The following is an 18,482-nucleotide window of genomic DNA, read 5'->3' as shown; positions in this document are numbered from 1 at the left end:
TCTAACAGAGAAATGAGCAAAAGCTCTTGAATGGAGGGCTCTATGTGGGAGGGGTTTCTTTCTAGTAAACTACAGAAGTGGGAGATGGTTTGATTCATCCTCATGAATTCTAAACCTCTAATTTTTAACTAAGCACTATTTCCCTCTTTACCTATCTTTCCAAGTATTTTCACAAATTTCAAATCTAATATTATGGTATTATCTTGTTTTTATTATTTTTCACATTTCAGGGAGGTACAGTTACTTTTTCTTATCCTCCCTACAGTCCTTTAACACTTTTAAGAAATTTCACTTTTATTCTAGCATTTGAGCCTTTTCAAAGTCAAAGCAAATTGTATGTTTTGCATTTTTTGTGCCACACCTAATTTAAAGGCCTAGTTTCAGAAATCTTTCCTGTTAAATAAGCTAGTTTGTTCCTAATGGTGTCCATTTCCTCCATAATTTAGACTTCTAAATGAAAGACCCCAGAGGATGTGATTTTTGAGTAAATGGATCAGGCAAAAGAACTTATATTATGTAAAGTCTCAAAACTTACATACTTTTACAAGTTCATGTTGCTGCTAAACTAGCACAAGGGCCAGCATGCAGTGTGCTTTGGCTCGTAGACTCCTTACCATAAGGAGCAGTACATTACTGTAACTCAATCCATTTCCATTAAAACACGTATTTTAAAAATCATGTCAGTATTAACTTACAGATACAGTTCTAGATATGTTCCTAGTAAAAGGGTAAGGAGGCAAGAGTCTTAGTAAGTGGAGGGAGAAGGGAAGAAGCCCTTTTGGGCCACAAGGGCATCAGTACCAGGTTCCCTGAAAGTTTGGCATACGATGTCTTCAACCAGAGGGCTCACAAGATGTGAGCTACACACAGCCTTGGGGTTCCTTTTCTGATATTCCTGGACAATAAAAAAGTATCAGAGTTTCCCCACCTCAACAAAAACAGATTGTATAATTTATTCAGATAAATCTGATAAATATTAGTATTTACACTCAGGTAATTTCATTTTTAAAATGCAAAGTTAAAGACATGAGTAATAGATAAAGTCATATACATCAGCTGACTTGGGCTCCAGTTTTATCAAAAACACATGTCTACACTTACTGGAACTGGGTCACCTGGGAGGCTCCATTGGTAAGCGTCTGACTCGATTTCAGCTCAGGTCATGATCTTAGGGTTCATGAGACTGAGCTCTGCGAACCCCACCATCAGGCTCTGTGATGATGGTGTACAGCCTGCTTGGTGTTCTCTTTCTTCCTCCCTCTCTCTGTCCCTCCCTGATTCTCAAAATAAAGACATAAACATTAAAAAAAAAATAAACTAATTGGAACCAAAATTTCTTCATCAGTGATGTATAATCTTACTACCATTAAGTAGTAATAAGAAAAGCATCAATGGCTTTTTAATGAATGTTATAATATGATCCCTACCTATGTGACCATAAAGTAATGAAATGGACTTAAATCTTATAAATAGAATTTTTTAAATTATAAAAGCAATTTGTGTTTATAACAGGAAATTTAGAAATCACAAGAAGTACAAACAAGTTTAAAACAAGGTGCATTTGTTATCCTACTAAAGAGACATCACTATTTTGATTAATTTTAAAAATGATTTTTAACAATCAGACACTGTATCTAGACTGTATTTTCTTCTTTAATTCATCATGGGAGATTACAGATTCAATACTGCCAGTATTCAGGATGTGTGTGAAACTGGCATAGAGTCATGAAAGTCAGGCAAGAAATCTGGTCTCATTATTTTATAGCTGCACCACACTTCAAACTACCACTGACAATCAGATTGATTCAATTTAATTGAATGTAACTGAACTCTTACTACACACAATATACTGAAATCCTGTTCAGGCACTCAAAGATGAATATGATATAGGTCTTCTGGGTAAACTGCTTACAACCTAGACTAGAGAGACCAAAGTACAAGGCTGTTGTGTTCCACATACTCCAAGAAGGATATATAAACAGTGATAGGTAACACTGAAGAGGATGCAAACCAAGTAGGATATTTAGAATTTCACAAAGAAAAGAAAAACGTGCTCTGCTGTGGAATGGACATCAGAACATGCCACCAGGCATGAATGTCCATGAAGTTTGCTGCCAACAGTAAGTAAACATGGGGAAAAGGTGAACTGGAATTGGGCTGCTGAGGACTTTAAATACCTTGCTAACCCATTTTTATTCACTAGCACAATAATGACTTTCGACAGTTTTCAAAACTCATACCTACCTTCAAGAGGAAAAGAATCTTCCATTACTGAGGATATTCAGAGAAAGTGCCATAGAGTTAGGAGAGAAAAAAAAAAATCTGGGGCGCCTGGGTGGCTCACTCAGTTAAGCGTCCAACTTCAGCTCAGGTCATGATCTCACGGTTCATGGGTTCGAGCCCCATGTAGGGCCCTGTGCGGATAGCTAGCTCAGAGCCTGGAGCCTGCTTCAGATTCTGTATCTCCCTCTCTCTCTTACCCTCCCCTGCTCATGCTCTCTCTCTCTCTCTCTCTCAGAAATAAAACATTAAAAAAAAAAGAACTTAAAAAAAATCTATGATGCTTCCATTGCTAAAGATCTTTCCACATTTACACACTTAGCACTTTGTCTTGAAGGTATCTTATGCTCCCAAATAGATTGCAGTATTTTAAGCACAGAAACAGAGTTAAAAGAAGTTAGAAGTAACATAATTCAACTAATTTTTGCCTTTTTGTAACATCCCTTGTCACAGGACCATTCAGCAGTCTTCACCACTGAAGGTTATTTATACCATTTTTGTTTTTTAAAGATTTTATGTTTAAAAATGTACTCTTCACCCTCAACGTGGGGCTCAGATTCACAACGCTGAGATCAAGAGTCTCATGCTCCACCGACTGAGCCAGCCAGGTGCCCCTTAAGGCTACCTACACTTTCTAAAGATAGTCCATACCATCTAAAAACAGTTCTATTTGAAAATTCTACCTTCTATTAAATAAAAATTTGCCCCTCTCTAACTTATACCTATTGTTCTATTAATGATCTCCAGAGTTATAAAGAATAAATCTAGTAATACTCATTACAGTCCTTCAAGTATTTAAAAAAACCATTCTCTTCTCAAAGCTAAATACCTATAGGTTAAATAAGCCAAGATAAAATGTTTCTCCCTAGACGTGATTTTCAGGCTTAGCATGAATCTCAATTCATTCTATTAGCTATGTGACTTTGAGTTTAACTGCTTTATGTGCAAATATATGGACACAGAGAGTTGAATGATAGTTGTCAAGGGCTGAGGGCATAGAGAATAGGGAAATGGGGGAGTTATTGTTTATACAGAATGTCAATGTGGAAAGATAAAAAACTTCCAGATATGAATGTTGGTGATGGTTGCATAACAATGTATATGCCACTGAACTGTACACTTAAAATGGTTAAAATGGTAAATTTTTTGTTTTGTATATTTTACCACAATAAAAAATGGAGATAACTCAAAATTGTATAGATTAAATGATATGCCATGCATAAAATGCCTTATACAGTAATTTGTAGAATATAATTCAACAACAGTGACTGTAATATAGTTTACCAATCATTTGGCCCTTCTTGGCTAAATTCTATTTTTTAAGAAATTAAGAACCTGCATTATCTTGTCTCTCAGTGTCCCCAACATTGTGCTATTCATACATGGGACTCTATTTATTCTATTAATAAAAAAATATCTAGGGGAGCCTGGGTGGCTCAGTCAGTTAAGTGTCTTGACTATTAACTTTGGCTCAGGTCATGATCTCACAATTAGTGGATTGAGACCCGAACTGGGCTTTGTGCAGGCACCTCAGAGCTTGTTTGGGATTCTTTCTCTCAGCCCCTCCTCCTCTCATGCTTTTTTTCTCTCTCTCTCAAAATAAATGAATAAACTTTTGAAAAAAAATTAGTCACATTAGAATCACTGGAAAATCACTAAACATAACTTAATTCATTTAAAACACATACACGAGCTGCATTACTTTAACATCTTCATGGTATTTAGATACTAGAAAACAAACTTCAAAGATGTTAATTAGCAAATAACTGCCAAACTATTTAGATAAGTAATGATACTTATCTATTACAGGCAGATTGTACCAATCGTCTTCCATAAAAAGTATACATAAAACAAAGAGGTCATATAATAAAGTCCATTCTTGGATGTGAAGGACTATGAGAAAAAAAATATAGTAAGTAAAAACCACCTACTAAGTTGGGGAAGTTTATCAATACACCTTATCGATGAGCAGTCTGAGTTTAAAATGTCTTCACAAACTTAAGGGTAAATTGATTTAAAGTAAAATGGATTTAACAGAATATGAAAGAACTTATTCAATTTCTAATCTCAAACATTTTTATTTTTTTAAAATATTTTTATTTATTTCTAGGAGAGGGAGGGAGGGAGAGAGAGAGAGAGAGAGAGAGAGAGAGAGAGAGACAGACTCTGAAATAGGCTCCAGGCTCCGAGCTGGCAGTCAGCACAGAGCCCGACGCAGGGCTCGAACCCACGAACCACGAGATCATGACCTAAGCGAAAGTCGGACGCTTAACCGACTAAGCCACCCAGGTGCCCCTCAAACATTTTTAAGAATAACCATTTGCCCTCACCAGTTTGAATATTAAACAGCTTAAAAACAAGAGGCAAGACCACCTGATCTCAACGTTCATTTTTAATTTCATCTTCTATGATTACATGTACATTACATTACATCTGCAAAAGTTCCTAGGGGCCCTGCAAAGAGCCTGGCAACTTTATCAATTTTCCCTATCATCTCTGTTCTCAATCTGTTCTCTCCACTACCGATGCAGGGACTTTATGTCAATAATAAAAGATCTCTCAAAGGAAAGAAAAAAGGGGAAAATAATACAATGACAAACTTCTAGATGCCAAGAACTAACTTTTAACTCACAAATACCAAATAGGTAATGCAGTCACTATGAATATATACGTAATATTAAACTCTGTTCTACAAAAGTGCAGCAGAGTAGGTAAATGAAAAGTCTAAAGCTTATTTAAGAAAGTGTTTCACACCTACACTCCCCTTTTGCCCACATATAAATTCCTTTTCACTCAGCAAAATTCACAGCAGGGATGGAGAAAACAATCTTAAGAAAATTGAAGTGCTGGAAAAGTCAGTTCCTAACTTCCCTCCTCCACAGTAAATATTTTTTAAAAAATTTTAATGTTTTTTAAGAGGGCGAGAGAAAATGCACAGGTGCACGTGAGTAGGGGAAGGGCAGAGAGAGAGGGAAACAGAATCTGAAACAGGCTCAGCACTATCAGTCCGGAGTCTGACGTGGGGCTTGAACTCATGAACCATGAGATCATGATCTAAACTGAAATTGGCCGCTCAACTGACTGAGTCACCCAGGCGCCCCAACAATAAATATTTTAAATAGTAATGTAAAGATTTTTATGTATTACATGTACTTGTTCATTCTTTTATTTGAGGCCCTTAAAAAATTCTAATAAAAACTGTTAGTAAAGAAGATTCCTTTCTTTGAGATCCATGGCTGTTTCTTTCCTCAATAAAGGTGTGTCGCTCTAGGTAAATTTAATGAAGAAAATGTGGATTTTTGGAAAATTAGACTGAAATTATTTTGTTTTATAAAAATGTGGGAGCCTAAGAGTACAAGTACATGGAATTAAGACACAGAAACACTAAAACTAAAGTTAACTAAAAATGTTACATAGGAGCGCCTGGGTGGCTCAAGTCAGTTGAGAGTCTGACTCTTGATTTTGGCTCAGACCATGATCCCAGGGTTGTGGGATCAAGGCCCACAACCTTAAGGTTCTCTCTCTCTCTCTTCCTCTGTCCCCTCCCCAGCTTGCACACACTCTCTCTAAAATAAAATACATAAAAATGTTAAATAACTGTCCATATAAAATAGGGATAATATTATGGGAGTTGATTATAGGCCAAAAGACCATGAGAAGATTTGAATAATGTTACTTAACACAAATTTCAATTCTAGTACAAAGAAATAAAAGATATGACACCACTTCAAGTATTTATACATCTGCTGAAAACTTCACCCTGCACACAGCAGAAAACCTAAGAAATTCTTGATTTGCCTCAACAATTTAATTTCTCAAAGGGCTGGGAAAGAAACAAGAACTGTTATCTGTTCTGACCATCACCAACAAATTAACTGGGGATATAAAAATGATCAAAATGCTTGAAGAAAGAGAACATTTCATTTTAGACTTTATAATAGAATAAAAAGAAAATTCTAAACATAGATATACAAATTACTTTTTTAAAAATTTGATCTAAAAACAGACCACATCTGAAAATGCTAAAGAATTATTTTTAATGAGAGGGAGTGAAAGTGGTGTTGTGCTTATGTTTGAAGAAGTCCTTATCTTCTATTGTGATATTCAGTAACTGAATGATATGATATCTGGATGGAATTTGCTTCAAAACAGTCCAGGATGTTGCGGTTTCAGAGGCATTGATGAAACAAGAATGACATGAGTTGGTAAGTGTTAAAAATGGATGATAAGCTGAGATTCATTTTACTGTTCACTCTATTTTTCTACATGTTTGAAATGTTCCAAAATAAAAAGTTGTTTTTTTTAAAGTTCAATGCAAAGATAGGTAAATCTGAAACTAAAATAATAAAACAGCGATGAGGAGGACAATGATGAACGTTAACACTAATTTCTTTAACTTGTTCCAGGAACTGTTCTTCACATTTTATATATATTACATTAAATTCTACATGGTTGCTATAATAATTATCTGTATTTTGAAGAAAATGAAGAGGTTCACATACTGAGTAAGTGGTTTGCTCAAGGTCCCACAGCTAAGAAGGCTGAGAGCAGGGATTTCAACTCAGGCTATTTAGTTTGAGTCATAACTCTTAGCTACCATGTCATCTGACTCCCAAAAGCTCCAAAGGCCAATTCAACACAAGAATAATGAGTATAAAAAGTTTCTCATATAAAGCAATTCAAAATGTATACAGAGCTCAAGCTATTAACGACAAATGATCAAAAGACAAAACAGGAGGACATATAATACCCCAAACTAAATAACAGTATAAATAAAAAATAACATAAAAAATCCAGATAATCAGAATTGGGTAAGGATTGAAAATTTTTAAATACAGAGTCAGACTGAGTTCCTATCCTATCTCTCAGCCATATACTTGAGTGACTATAAGCAGATTAGTTAGGTTTTAATTTCCCCATCTTTAAAAAGGGGGTTTAATAGTCTGACCATATTGGATTATTAGGAAAGATAAAATATAAGGTATTTAACATAGTATCTGTCACATGTTAATACAATAAATAACGTTAGCTAGAATTAAAAATAAAAGAGCAAGGGGTACCTGGGTGGCTCAGTTGGTTAAGTGTCCAACTCTTGATTTTGGCACAGGTCATGATCTCATGGTTCATGGGATTGAGCCCCACGTCCAGCTCTGTGACAATGGAGCCTGCTTGGGATTCTCTCTGACCCTCCCATCCCAATCATGCACATATGCATGTACGCATGCTCTCTTGCTCTCAAAATAAATAAGCATTTTGAAAAAGAGCAGCAAAAATCACATTGAAGGGGTGCCTGGGTGTCTCAGATGGTTAAGCATCTGACTCTTGATTTTGGTTCAAGTCATGATCTCATGGTTTGTGAGGTCAAGCCCCACATGGGGCTATGCGCTGATAGCACAGAACCTGCTCAGGATTCTCTCTCTCTCTGCCCCTCCCCTGCTCACGCTCTCTCAAAATAAGTAAATAAAAAATTTAAAAAATCACACTGAAAAATGTCTACTTTCACCCTCCTGTACCCAACATTACACTGGATGTCCTAGCCAGGGCAATTAAGCAAGAATACAAAAGGCACCCAGATTGGAAAAGAGGGAGTAAAGTTATCTCTGTTAGCAGATGACATGATCTTATGCATAAAAAATCCCAAGAAATCCACATACACACAAACTATTACAGCTAAGAAATGACTTCAGCAAGCTGAGGAATACAATGTCATCAATATATAAAATTCAACTGTATTTTGGACAATCCAAAAATGAAATCAAGAAAAACAATTCCATTTACAATGGTATCAAAAAGAATAAAATAACTAGGAATAAAATTAACAGGATAAATGCAAGACCTATAACCTGAAAATTACAAAATATAAGGTGAAAGAAATTAAACACTTAAGTGTGTGGAAAGACATCCAATGCCCATGGATTGAAAGAATAAACACTGTTAAGATCTCAATACAGATTGATTTACAGACTGTTCTACAAATTTATCTACAGACTCAATACAATCCCTATCAAAATTCCAGCTATTTTTTGCTGAAAATTTTAAGTTGATCCTAAAGCTCATATAGAAATATAAGAGACCCTGAATAGCCAAAACAATCTTGAAAAGGCACAAAATTGGAGGACTCACACTTCCAACTTTAAAACTTACTAAAAAGCTACAGTAATCACAACCGTCTCTTCTGGCATAAGGAAAAAGACCAATAGAACTGAGAGTTCAGAAATAAATCCATACATTTATGGACACAACAATATAATAGGGACAGGAAAGTCTTCAAACAGTACAATGACAAAAAGAATGAAGCTGGACCCCTACACCTCCCGTTTTTAAAAACTCAAAGGGGATCAAAGCAAATGTTGGCAAGGAAGTAGAAAAACTGGAACCCTTTGGTAATGCTCATTAGAAAGTAAAATGGTGCAGCTACTATGGAAAACAGTATAGTGGCTCCTCAGAAAATTAAACACAGAATTACCATTTGATCCAGCAATTCCACCTCTGGGTATATACCCAAAAGAAGTGGAAGCAAGGACTTGAGCAGATATTTGTGCACTCATGTTCATTAGCAGCGTTATTCACAATGGCCAAGAGGTGGAGGTGACCCAAATGTTCATCGACATATGAACAGATAAAGAAAATATGGTACACGCAACAGAATATTATTCAGTCTTAAAAAAGGAAACCACATCACATGTTACAACCTGAATGAAACTTGAGGACATTATGCTAAGTGAAATAGCTGTAACAAAAAAGATAACTACTACATGATTCAACTTATGAAGCATCTAAACTCATAGAAACAATGTAAGATGGTGGTTGCCAGGAGGTGGGGAAAGAGGAGGTAAGGAGTTGCTCCTCTGCGGGTTTAGTGTCAGTCACGTAGGATGGAAGAATTCTGGAAATCTGTTGCACAACAATGTGAATGTGGTTGACAATAATGAACTAAATGCCTGGAAATTGTTTGAAGGCTGACTTTTAGATTTTGTTGGGGTTTTTTGTGTGCGGCCTTTTTTTTTTTTTTGCCACCAAATATAGCATATACATATAAACTCCATATTTAAATCTGAAAATCATATGCATCACACAAGTTCAGGTTTGGGATAGAAGGATTTAAGTATTGTTTTCTTTTGCCCATTGAGGATTGTAAGATTAAATAAAGCGTTAGAGACATCCTTCCTCCCCCAAAGGAAGGACATTCTGAGGCATTCTACAACAAATGAATCTTGAAGACATTGTGGTAAGTGAAATAAAAGTCACAAAGCACAAATATTGTATGATTGCACATGCATTAGTTACCTAGAATAGTCAAATTCATTGAGAAAGAAAAAAGAGTTGTCAGGGGCTGGGGAGGGAAGGGGAGTTATTGTTTAATCAGTATTTAATTCCAGTTTGGGAAAATAAAAAGTTCTGGAGATGGATGGTGGTGATGGTTACACAACAATAGATTCCAACAAATGCACTTAATACCACTGAATTATACAGTTAAAAACGCTTAACATGGTAAATTTGGTATTATGTATATTTTAAGACAATTAAAAATGGATTAAAGACATAAATGTAAGAGGTAAAATTATAAGCCTCTTAGGAGAAAAGATAGGAAAAATCCTGTGATATTCAATTAGGCACAATTTTCTTATAGATGACATTAAAAACACAAGCAACAAAACAATAAATAAGACTTCACATTAAAAATGTTATGCTTCAAAGGACTCATCAAAAAAGTAAAAAAACAGCACAGAATGAGAAAAAATATTCACAAATAATGTATCTCATGAAGGATTAGTATCCAGTATATATAAAGAATTCTTACAACTTAATATAAATTCAAGTCACCCAATTAGAAAATGGGTTAACAGTTTGAACAGACATCTCCAAAGACAGACAAGTGGCCAATAAATAGATAAAAAGATGCTCAACACCATTAGGCATTAGGATAATGCAAATCAGAACCACAATGAAATACTACTAGAATGGCTATATAACAAAAAAGACAGACAATAACAAGTGTTGGAGGGAATGTGGCAAAATTGGAACCCTTGGGTTCTGATGATGGAAATGTAAAATGGTACAACCATGGAAAACAGTCTGGCAGTTTCTCAAAAAGTTAACATGAAGTTACCATTTGACCTTGTAATTCTACTCCTAGGAATATACTCAAGAAAAAATGAAAACATGTCCATATAAAAATTTGGTCAGGGCACCTGGGTGGCTCAGTTGGTTACGCGTCTAACTTCAGCTCAGGTCATGATCTCGCAGCTTGTGGGTTAGAGCCCCACGTTGGTCTCTGTGCTGACAGCTCATGTGCTGACAGCTCAGAGCCTGGAGCCTGCTTCAGATTCTGTGTCTCCCTCTGTGCCCCTCCCCAGCTTGCTCTCCTGCAGGTGCGCTGCTCTTGCGCGAGTGCTCTCTCTCAAAAGTAAATAAACATTAAAAAAATTGGTCGTAGCAACACTTTTCATAAATACCATAAGGTGGAGACAACTCAAATTCTCATCAACTGATGAATTAAAAAAATGTGGTATTATTCAGACATAAAAAGGAATAAAAAAAAGGAAATGTTTTGATACATGTTACAATATGAACTCTGAAAACATGTTAAGTGAAAGAAACCAGACACAAACTGCTACATATTACATAATTTCATTTATATGAAATGACCAGAATAGACAATACCACAGACACAGAAAGTATGGAAGTGGAGCTGGCTTGAGGGGGAAATGAGAAGTGACTGATAATGGGTTTGGAGAGGTTTTATTTTTGGGGGTGGGGTGGGGGCAGGGTACTAATGAAAATGTTCTGAAATTAGTGGTAACAGTTGCACAATTTGTGAATATACTAAAAAAGTCATTAAATTACACACTTTTATAAGGGCAAGTTTTATTGCACATGAATTATAGTCAACAAACACTTATGGAGAATAAAAAGTGTATCAAGGACATTAATATTAAAAAATGGATAGCCTATAATACAAGAGCAAAATATGTAATGATATTACATGACAAAGAGGGGGCAGAAATATTCTTCCTTATGTTCTGTTTTTCTGCCAAGATGTGGTTCAAATGGACAGCCTGAATAAACATTCTTCAAAGGAAACTGAATTTTCAAATGAGGCAAGGTGACAGACAGTAAGTCAGAATGTAAGCCAGAATTGCAGCTTGAAAAAAGTTTAGGCCTAACCCTCCAAATAATGTAAAAGAATTGAACTTCTGTCACTGAATTATTATTAACTCAAAATATGTCAGTCTAAAATAACATACTGGGGTGCCTGGATGGCTGTGTCAGTTAAGCATCTGACTCTTGATTTCAGCACAGGTCATGATCTCATGATCGAGCCCCACATTGGGTTCTGGGCTGTCAGCACAGTGCCTGCTTGGGATTCACTCTCTCTGCCCCTCCTGCATAACCATGCACTCTCACTCTCTCTCAAAATAAACACACATTAAAAATTTAAAAATGGGTGGGCGGGGGGGGGGTGTCTGGGTGGCTCAGTTAAGCGTCTGACTTTGGTTTGTGGGCTTGAGGTCCACGTCAGGCTCTGTGTTTGACAGCTCAGAGCCTGGAGCCTGCTTTGGATTCCGTGACTCTATCTCTACCTCTGCCTCTCCTCTGCTGTGCTCGCTCGCTCTCTCTCTCTCTCAAAAATAAATGTTAAAAAATAAAAAAATAGAAATTCCAGGCCAAACGTATTCCTTGCAAAATTTAAAACTGAATCAAACAAAATGTTTATAAAGTTAGAAAAGGAAAAAGCCAGAGAATTCACCATGAACAATTCAAACCAAATAAAAAGTAATTTCTATTTTCATACATTTCCTTCACTGCAGGTAAGAACCCTGTAGGCATAGTATAGCTTAATTACAGCAAGCAATTTGGCAAAATGCTTCATAATATCCATACAACATGGCATATGGGCTTGATAACATACAAGTGGAACTAACAGTTATTGAACAACCACAGCATGTGCTGATTAATGGACTGATGTTACTCTGAAGAGATTCTTGTTGAGCAGCACTTTTCAGTGCCCCTTTTTTCTGTCATTTTATCATTTTTATCAACAACTTGAGGACCCAGTAAGTATGCCTACAAAATATGAAAATGACAATAGTAATAAATGCCTAAATCAAGACTAACAAAATGAAATATAAATGCCCAATTTAACTATAATATAAAAGCCTAATATACACACACACATACATACACGCCAAAAAAATTCAGTACACAAAAACAGGGCTAGGGAGATTCAGGTTAACAACTTATGTATTAAAGATACTGAGTGTAATTGACACTATTGGCTCATATTAACCATAAATAACAGAAACCAAAATAGTTAATGAAATATTTGGTTTCAAAATAATGGCATTTAGCTGAAGCAAGGTGTATCCACTACACACTCTCTGGTCAAATATCATCTAAAATACTGAGTACAGGGGAGCCTGGCTGGCTCAGTCAGTAGAGCATGCGACTCTCGAGCTCAGGGTTGTGAGTTCAAGCCCCGCATTGGGTATAAAGATTACTATAAAAAATAAAATCTTCAAATAAAATAAAATAAAATGCTGAGTTTCACGTTTAATGACAATGAGCAAGTAGAATTCATTAAGAGAGAAATGATCGTGGTTGAAGGATCAGAAAATTGTATTACCTTAAGAATGATTAAATACAATTGGGCTGTTTTGCTCTGCAGACGACAGGAGAGTGCTCAGAGTGAGTGGTGGGTAGAGGAGGTCAGCTGGACCATGATCATAGTCTTCAAATATGTTAAGGGGCTATCCGTGTGGAAAAGGTATTATACTTGGGAAAAGCAAAATACAATGGGAACAGAACAGGCTTTGATGTCATAAAGTCCTGGATACAAATCCCAACTCGAACATTTAAACTGTGTTATTTGATGAATCTTGACTCCAACATTTACTGTGTGTTATTTGATGTTTAGAAAGACTACATTTCCTTACCTAGAAAATGATACCTCACAAATGGATGAAAAATGCAAAAATGTCTTTAAGCTACCTGGCATAGCCTAATACACTGTGATGTATGATGATGTTAGTTCCCTTCTCTAGACTTTTCCAATCTGTTCTAGAACAGTGCTTTTCAAAGTGAGAAACAACCCGTTAATTAATGGGTCACAAAATCAGCTTAATGGATTGTAACTAGCATCTTTTTTCTAAAGAGACAGAATAGAAAATATTAGAGCTTGCCACTAACTACAGTTTTGTGAAACTTTTGTTTCAATTATTCATATATCCATGGACTAGGCTATGATGTAAAATGTTTTTCTTTATCATGAAAGTGGGTCCAAAAAAAAGAAAAAAAAGTCTGTGAAAGCCACAGCTCTGGAGCACTGTTTTCTAACTGTGTTCTTCGGGAGCTCAAAAAAATTTACCACTTAGAAATTTACTGTATTCAATATATATCAATGTATCAAACAAGTCCAGTATTAAAGAAATCTGTTTATTTTTGTTAAACCTTCTTTCCTTCACATATATTTAACCTCAGAGCTACCATTATTTTTTCACAGAGTATCTATTAGCACTTTCAGAACTAGCATTTTCTAGTATACATTTGAGGAAAAACATTCCTCTAGATGAAAAAAGAAGGTACAGTGGGTATAAGTTACAGAAAGTAACTTTTCAGTTTGCTAAGACTTGATTCTTTGAATCTTCCTCCCCCTGCCACTAACACCCACCCCCTTTCCCACTTACACTCCAAAAACATACTCTAAAGCACTTTACATATGACTTTAGGTAGAACTTATAAACCTTTCAGTTCACACAAATTTTTTCAATAAAAGGATAGGATCAAGATATGTAGCCAAGATCAAAGCGGTAAGCAGAAACCATCTAATCAAAAGAAAATTCTGGCATAGTATTTAAGATGACTTGCTTTACCTGAACAAACTCTGCTCAGCAGCAAGACTGTATTCAGCTTCTCCAAGAGGAGTCCATGTGTTCTAATAATACATAATCTAAAATGGGCTCATGAGTGCAGCTAACCCTCATTATTAAGAGCATCATTATCATCATCACTTGCAAGAGGCATGTGAGGATAGTTGGATGATTCTGGATTCTTTTAAAGTGTACACACACCCAGAATTCCTTTGGGAGGACGTGATCTCACACTAATATGAAAAACTGTCACTGCCATAATCAGTTCTAATAATATTTGGTATTACTTGGAAATAAAATAATGGCTTGATACATTATATTCAAGAGTTTCTTCATAATTCAAACCTTTCTAATTGGGAGTTACAAATATCTGACTCTGCTCTAGCAGTTGTCTGAGCATAAAAGGCCCTTCCCTCTCTTCCCCCCCCCCCAAGTTTGCCTCAACTACTTTGAACCATTATTTTCTTCCCAATTTCTGAGCAGTCTCAGTATTTTTGCTCCTCTCACTTTTTTTTTGGTTGTTGTTGCAACTCACTGTGTATATCCTAGTTTATTTAACTGCATAAAACTTGGCTCCCACCAAGACTGTTAACTGCCTTAATGAACAGGGATCACATGTTAAGAATCTTCAGACCTTCCCACAAGATCCTATAAGAGCTCACTGAATACTTTGTGATTTAAATAACTAGGCTTCAGAGGAATAGCTTTGGAGAGTTTTAATATATGCCAGACCCAGTGCTAAAAGTATACACGGATTAGCTCATGTAATCTTCGCTCCGCCACAGAAGTAAGAACTATTACTTTCTCCATCAAATAGAGGAAGAAAGTGAGACTCAGAGTAACTTGCCCAAGGTCATACAGCTAGTGTGGCAGCGCCAGGGCCTGAATCCAAGCAAAGCTCTTAACTAAGTAACTGTAAAGTGGCACCCCTGCAATATCAGAGTCCATGAAGAATTTCCACTTCACGGAGTTAAAAGTTTCAGTTTCACCCGGGTGGAGACATTTTAGCTACAGATCAAAACTTTAAACAGGGATAGTTAAGACAAAGAATTTCTTACAGACATCTTTATGGGGTTGCAATAAAATTAGGGAAAACGCCTCCGATGTCCTTTCTCTTTATGTAAGTGATATTATGGTGTGGGTCAGCATTCTATCACGAAGCGGCTTGTGAGAATACAGCTTTGGTTTAGATTTTTAAATAGGGCTCCTTTTCTCTGCTCCTAGGAGGACATGGAAATTAAGGAGGGATGTGATAACTGTCACCTCCCAGCTCCGAAAAACGCCAGACCCGATTCTTGTTTAAAACAGAAGAGCCGCCTCTTGTTCCACCCTTGACTTTTTCACACAAAGCAGTACCATCCGCTGCCCTCTTCACACAAAGCAAGCTTTACCCCACTACCCAAAGGGGAGTGCTGATTCACATGGTGTCCCCGTCGCCGCCAGAAACGTACCCAGCTCCCAGCGGTCCACAACACTGACCACCGCGCTCAACCCGCTTCGGCGTGTTCCCCGCACCCGGTGATACCTTAGCTCACGGACCCCTCCCCGACACCCAAATTGCTCAGGCCACCATCCGAAAGCCGGTATTTCACACAAAGCAAGATCCCCTCCTTACAAAGCAGTTTCCCTCCTCCGACTCCTCCCACGGCCAGCAGCCCTACCCCGGCTGTGTCAAGCCACAGACCCCCAACGGGCTCCAAAACGCGGAGAGTGCACAACCCGGGGGAGAACTAGCTTCAAACCCTGTTCCTCCAGCACGCCTCGAATCGCCCCCCCCCCCCCAACTCCAACTGACCTTCCCGCAGCCAGAGCAAGAAAAGCGCGAGTGCCCGTCCGAGAGCGGACCCGGCCACACAAAGCGAGGCGCCTCACCAGGGGGACCCTCGGAAGACGCTCTCCGCCCCCGGGCCCGTCCCCGCCCAGCCCCGGCCAGGCGGCCCGCGCTCACCAGCTCTCCTCCTCCTCCTCCCAGCCTGACAGGCGCTCCAGCTCCTCGGGCCGCAGCGGCTCCACCTCGTCCAGCAAGCCGCCCTCGCCCGCTGCCAGCAAGGAGGTGGCGTCCCGCAGCTCCTCGCCACTCGTCCGCCTCGGGCCCGAGCCCACCCCGCCGCCCGACTTGGCGCTGAGGCCCAAGGGGAAGCCCCGAGGGGACGCCGTGCCGGAGGAGGGGGTGGACGCGCCGGCCCGAACCGGGCTGCCGGGCCCGAGGGAGCCGACGCCCTGCACGGCCCCCGAGCGGCTCCTCAGCTGTTCGTTCTGCTTCTCCAGCTTCTTCACCAGCTCCTGCAGCTTCCGCACCTCCTGGTCCGCGTTCACGTTGGAGTTAACGTCCTCCATCCCGGCCCCGCCGCCTGTGCCGCCTGCCACCCGCTCAGACTCACAGCGACGGGGAGAGGGCCGGGGGAGAGAGGCGTCGCCGCCGCCGCCGCCGCTCACTCTAGCCGGAGCGCCGGCATACAGCAGGCCCCACCGCCAGGGTCCCCCCAGCTCCGGTTCCGAAGCGCCGCTGGCCCCAGCCAAGCCGCCTCATCTGCGCCGGCTCCAGGATTGGGGGAGGCGGCGCCAATATCCGGCCTCGGCAGCCATCTTCCCTCCGTCCCTCCGCCCCCCGCAGCCCGGCCCCGTCGGTGACCTCAGAGCGTCGGGGGTGGACGCGGCCGCAGGCGGGCGCTGAGAGGACCGCGCGCCGAGCTCGCGGAGGGGCGGGGCCGTGGGCGAAGTCGGTGGGCGGGGCCTCGGCCGGAAGGGGCGTGTCCGCGCGTCGGTGGAGGTGGAAGCTGCGGGGCTGGCTGGGGAAAGCGATTCCGGCCGCAGGCGGGGCCGGGGAGGGGAGATAAGCTGGCCGAGGCCGGAGTGGACTGAGGTCTTGACTGCGGGAGGGGCTAAGATCGAAAACTGACTCTCACTCAGCTCCGCCTATTGGTCTTGGATGAGGGGAGTGTGGTTTGCTCTCCACCCCTAAACACTGGCGTGTGGAACCAGCGCCCGAATGTGACCTGTGTCCTGGCTGGTTCTCTGGTGGGCGCTTGGCCGGGCCCCTGGAGAGATACTTTATTTTGTCTGTTTGTTCAGCAAATATTTATTCGATGCTGCTTGAAATAGGAGATTGTCAGGGCTGGCGGGAGCCTCAGGGACCGTCGGTGACCTGTTTCTTCCTCTGAAAATGAGAAAATAGAATCCCAAATCATTGAGAGGTCTAAGGTCAAAATAATAACCGTAAGTTGTTGAATACTTACTATGGGCCAGACACTGTGCTAAGCATTTTAAAGGCATCGTATCGATGTACAACACTTCCCGACTTAAAGTTTATTGCACACTGGCTTGGAAGTGGGGGATATAAAACCGCTCCTCTCCCCTGTTAAATGATGCATAATCTGCTCTTTGGAGCATTTTTTTGGGAAAAACTTTTTCATAGTGTGTCTTGACTTTATATTTTTTAAAGTGCATTTTTTTAAAGTTTATTTTTGAGAGAGATAGAAAGAGAGCAGGGGAGGGGCAAGAGAGAGAATCCTAAGCAGGCTGAGTTGTCAGCACAAGAGCCTGTTGAGGGACTTGAATCATGAAATGGAAGATCGTGACCTGAGCCCAAATCAAGAGTCCAGCAGTTAACCAACGGAGCCACCCAGGTGCCCTTAAAGAGTATATTAAAAGAATTTGGTAAGTTGACATATATGGATAAATGCTGAGAGCTGTATGAATATAAAAATGTTTTAGTGGCACGCGTTTATAATATGTACTACTAACAGCAAAACAAACCAAAACCCAGTTAAATATGCTCTCTTGACCACATTCATTATTTTTCAGATGTCAGCTGTGAACTACCTGGTTTCTGTTTGCAGCTTTCCTCTAATTGCCTCCTCCACCCTTAGCTAATAATGATCCAGTCCTATTCCACCTGGGTGTGGACTAAAATGCCAGGGCTTACTTGAATCTTTTAGCCTCTCTGTGCTGTATTTTCCTTGCCTAGAATATTCTACCTGCCAACTCTGATCCCCTTTCTTAAAATCCATGCTCACCTATCAGGAAAACTTCCTGACAGTTACACAAATATCTAGTTGTTCTCTAGCATTTCCTGATCAATAGTTTTCGGTAGGTGTTCACACTTTAAAATGTTTTCTTCTTTTTGGTTTGTTTTTGTCTATATACCTGGTGAAAAGGAACTATTTATTTTTGTTTTTCATGTCTACTGTCAGACAGTGATTTGCTGAAATATCTGGTTTGTTGAAAGTTGAGAAGAATGTAGATTCTGACAGGCCAAGGACTAGATGGATGTTTATTCACAGTAAAAAAAAAAAAGCAATTCAAAGTTTGCTGACTACCTATAAATACGTA

General features: G+C 39.4%; 1 protein-coding gene across 3 annotated transcripts in view; it reads right to left on the bottom strand.

The window, feature by feature from the left end:
* SLAIN2 (SLAIN motif family member 2) overlaps nucleotides 1-16,811 on the bottom strand; it is a 79,079-nt gene extending 62,268 nt beyond the window's left edge. The window contains exon 1 of one of the 3 annotated variants that reach the window (XM_039241080.1): nucleotides 16,099-16,811. In XM_039241080.1, the coding sequence (XP_039097011.1) occupies nucleotides 16,099-16,487 (389 nt within the window). In that variant the 5' untranslated portion in view covers nucleotides 16,488-16,811. The remainder of the gene's footprint in view (nucleotides 1-16,098) is intronic. The other 2 variants (XM_039241079.1, XM_039241081.1) reach the window with 2 other exon arrangements.
* Between the last annotated feature and the right edge of the window lie 1,671 nt (nucleotides 16,812-18,482).

The sequence above is a fragment of the Hyaena hyaena genome, unplaced genomic scaffold, assembly GCF_003009895.1.
Source record: "Hyaena hyaena isolate Hyena2069 unplaced genomic scaffold, ASM300989v1 scaffold_187, whole genome shotgun sequence".
In the NCBI taxonomy this organism is placed as follows: Eukaryota; Metazoa; Chordata; class Mammalia; order Carnivora; family Hyaenidae; genus Hyaena; species Hyaena hyaena.
This window is presented reverse-complemented; position numbering and strand designations above follow the sequence as displayed.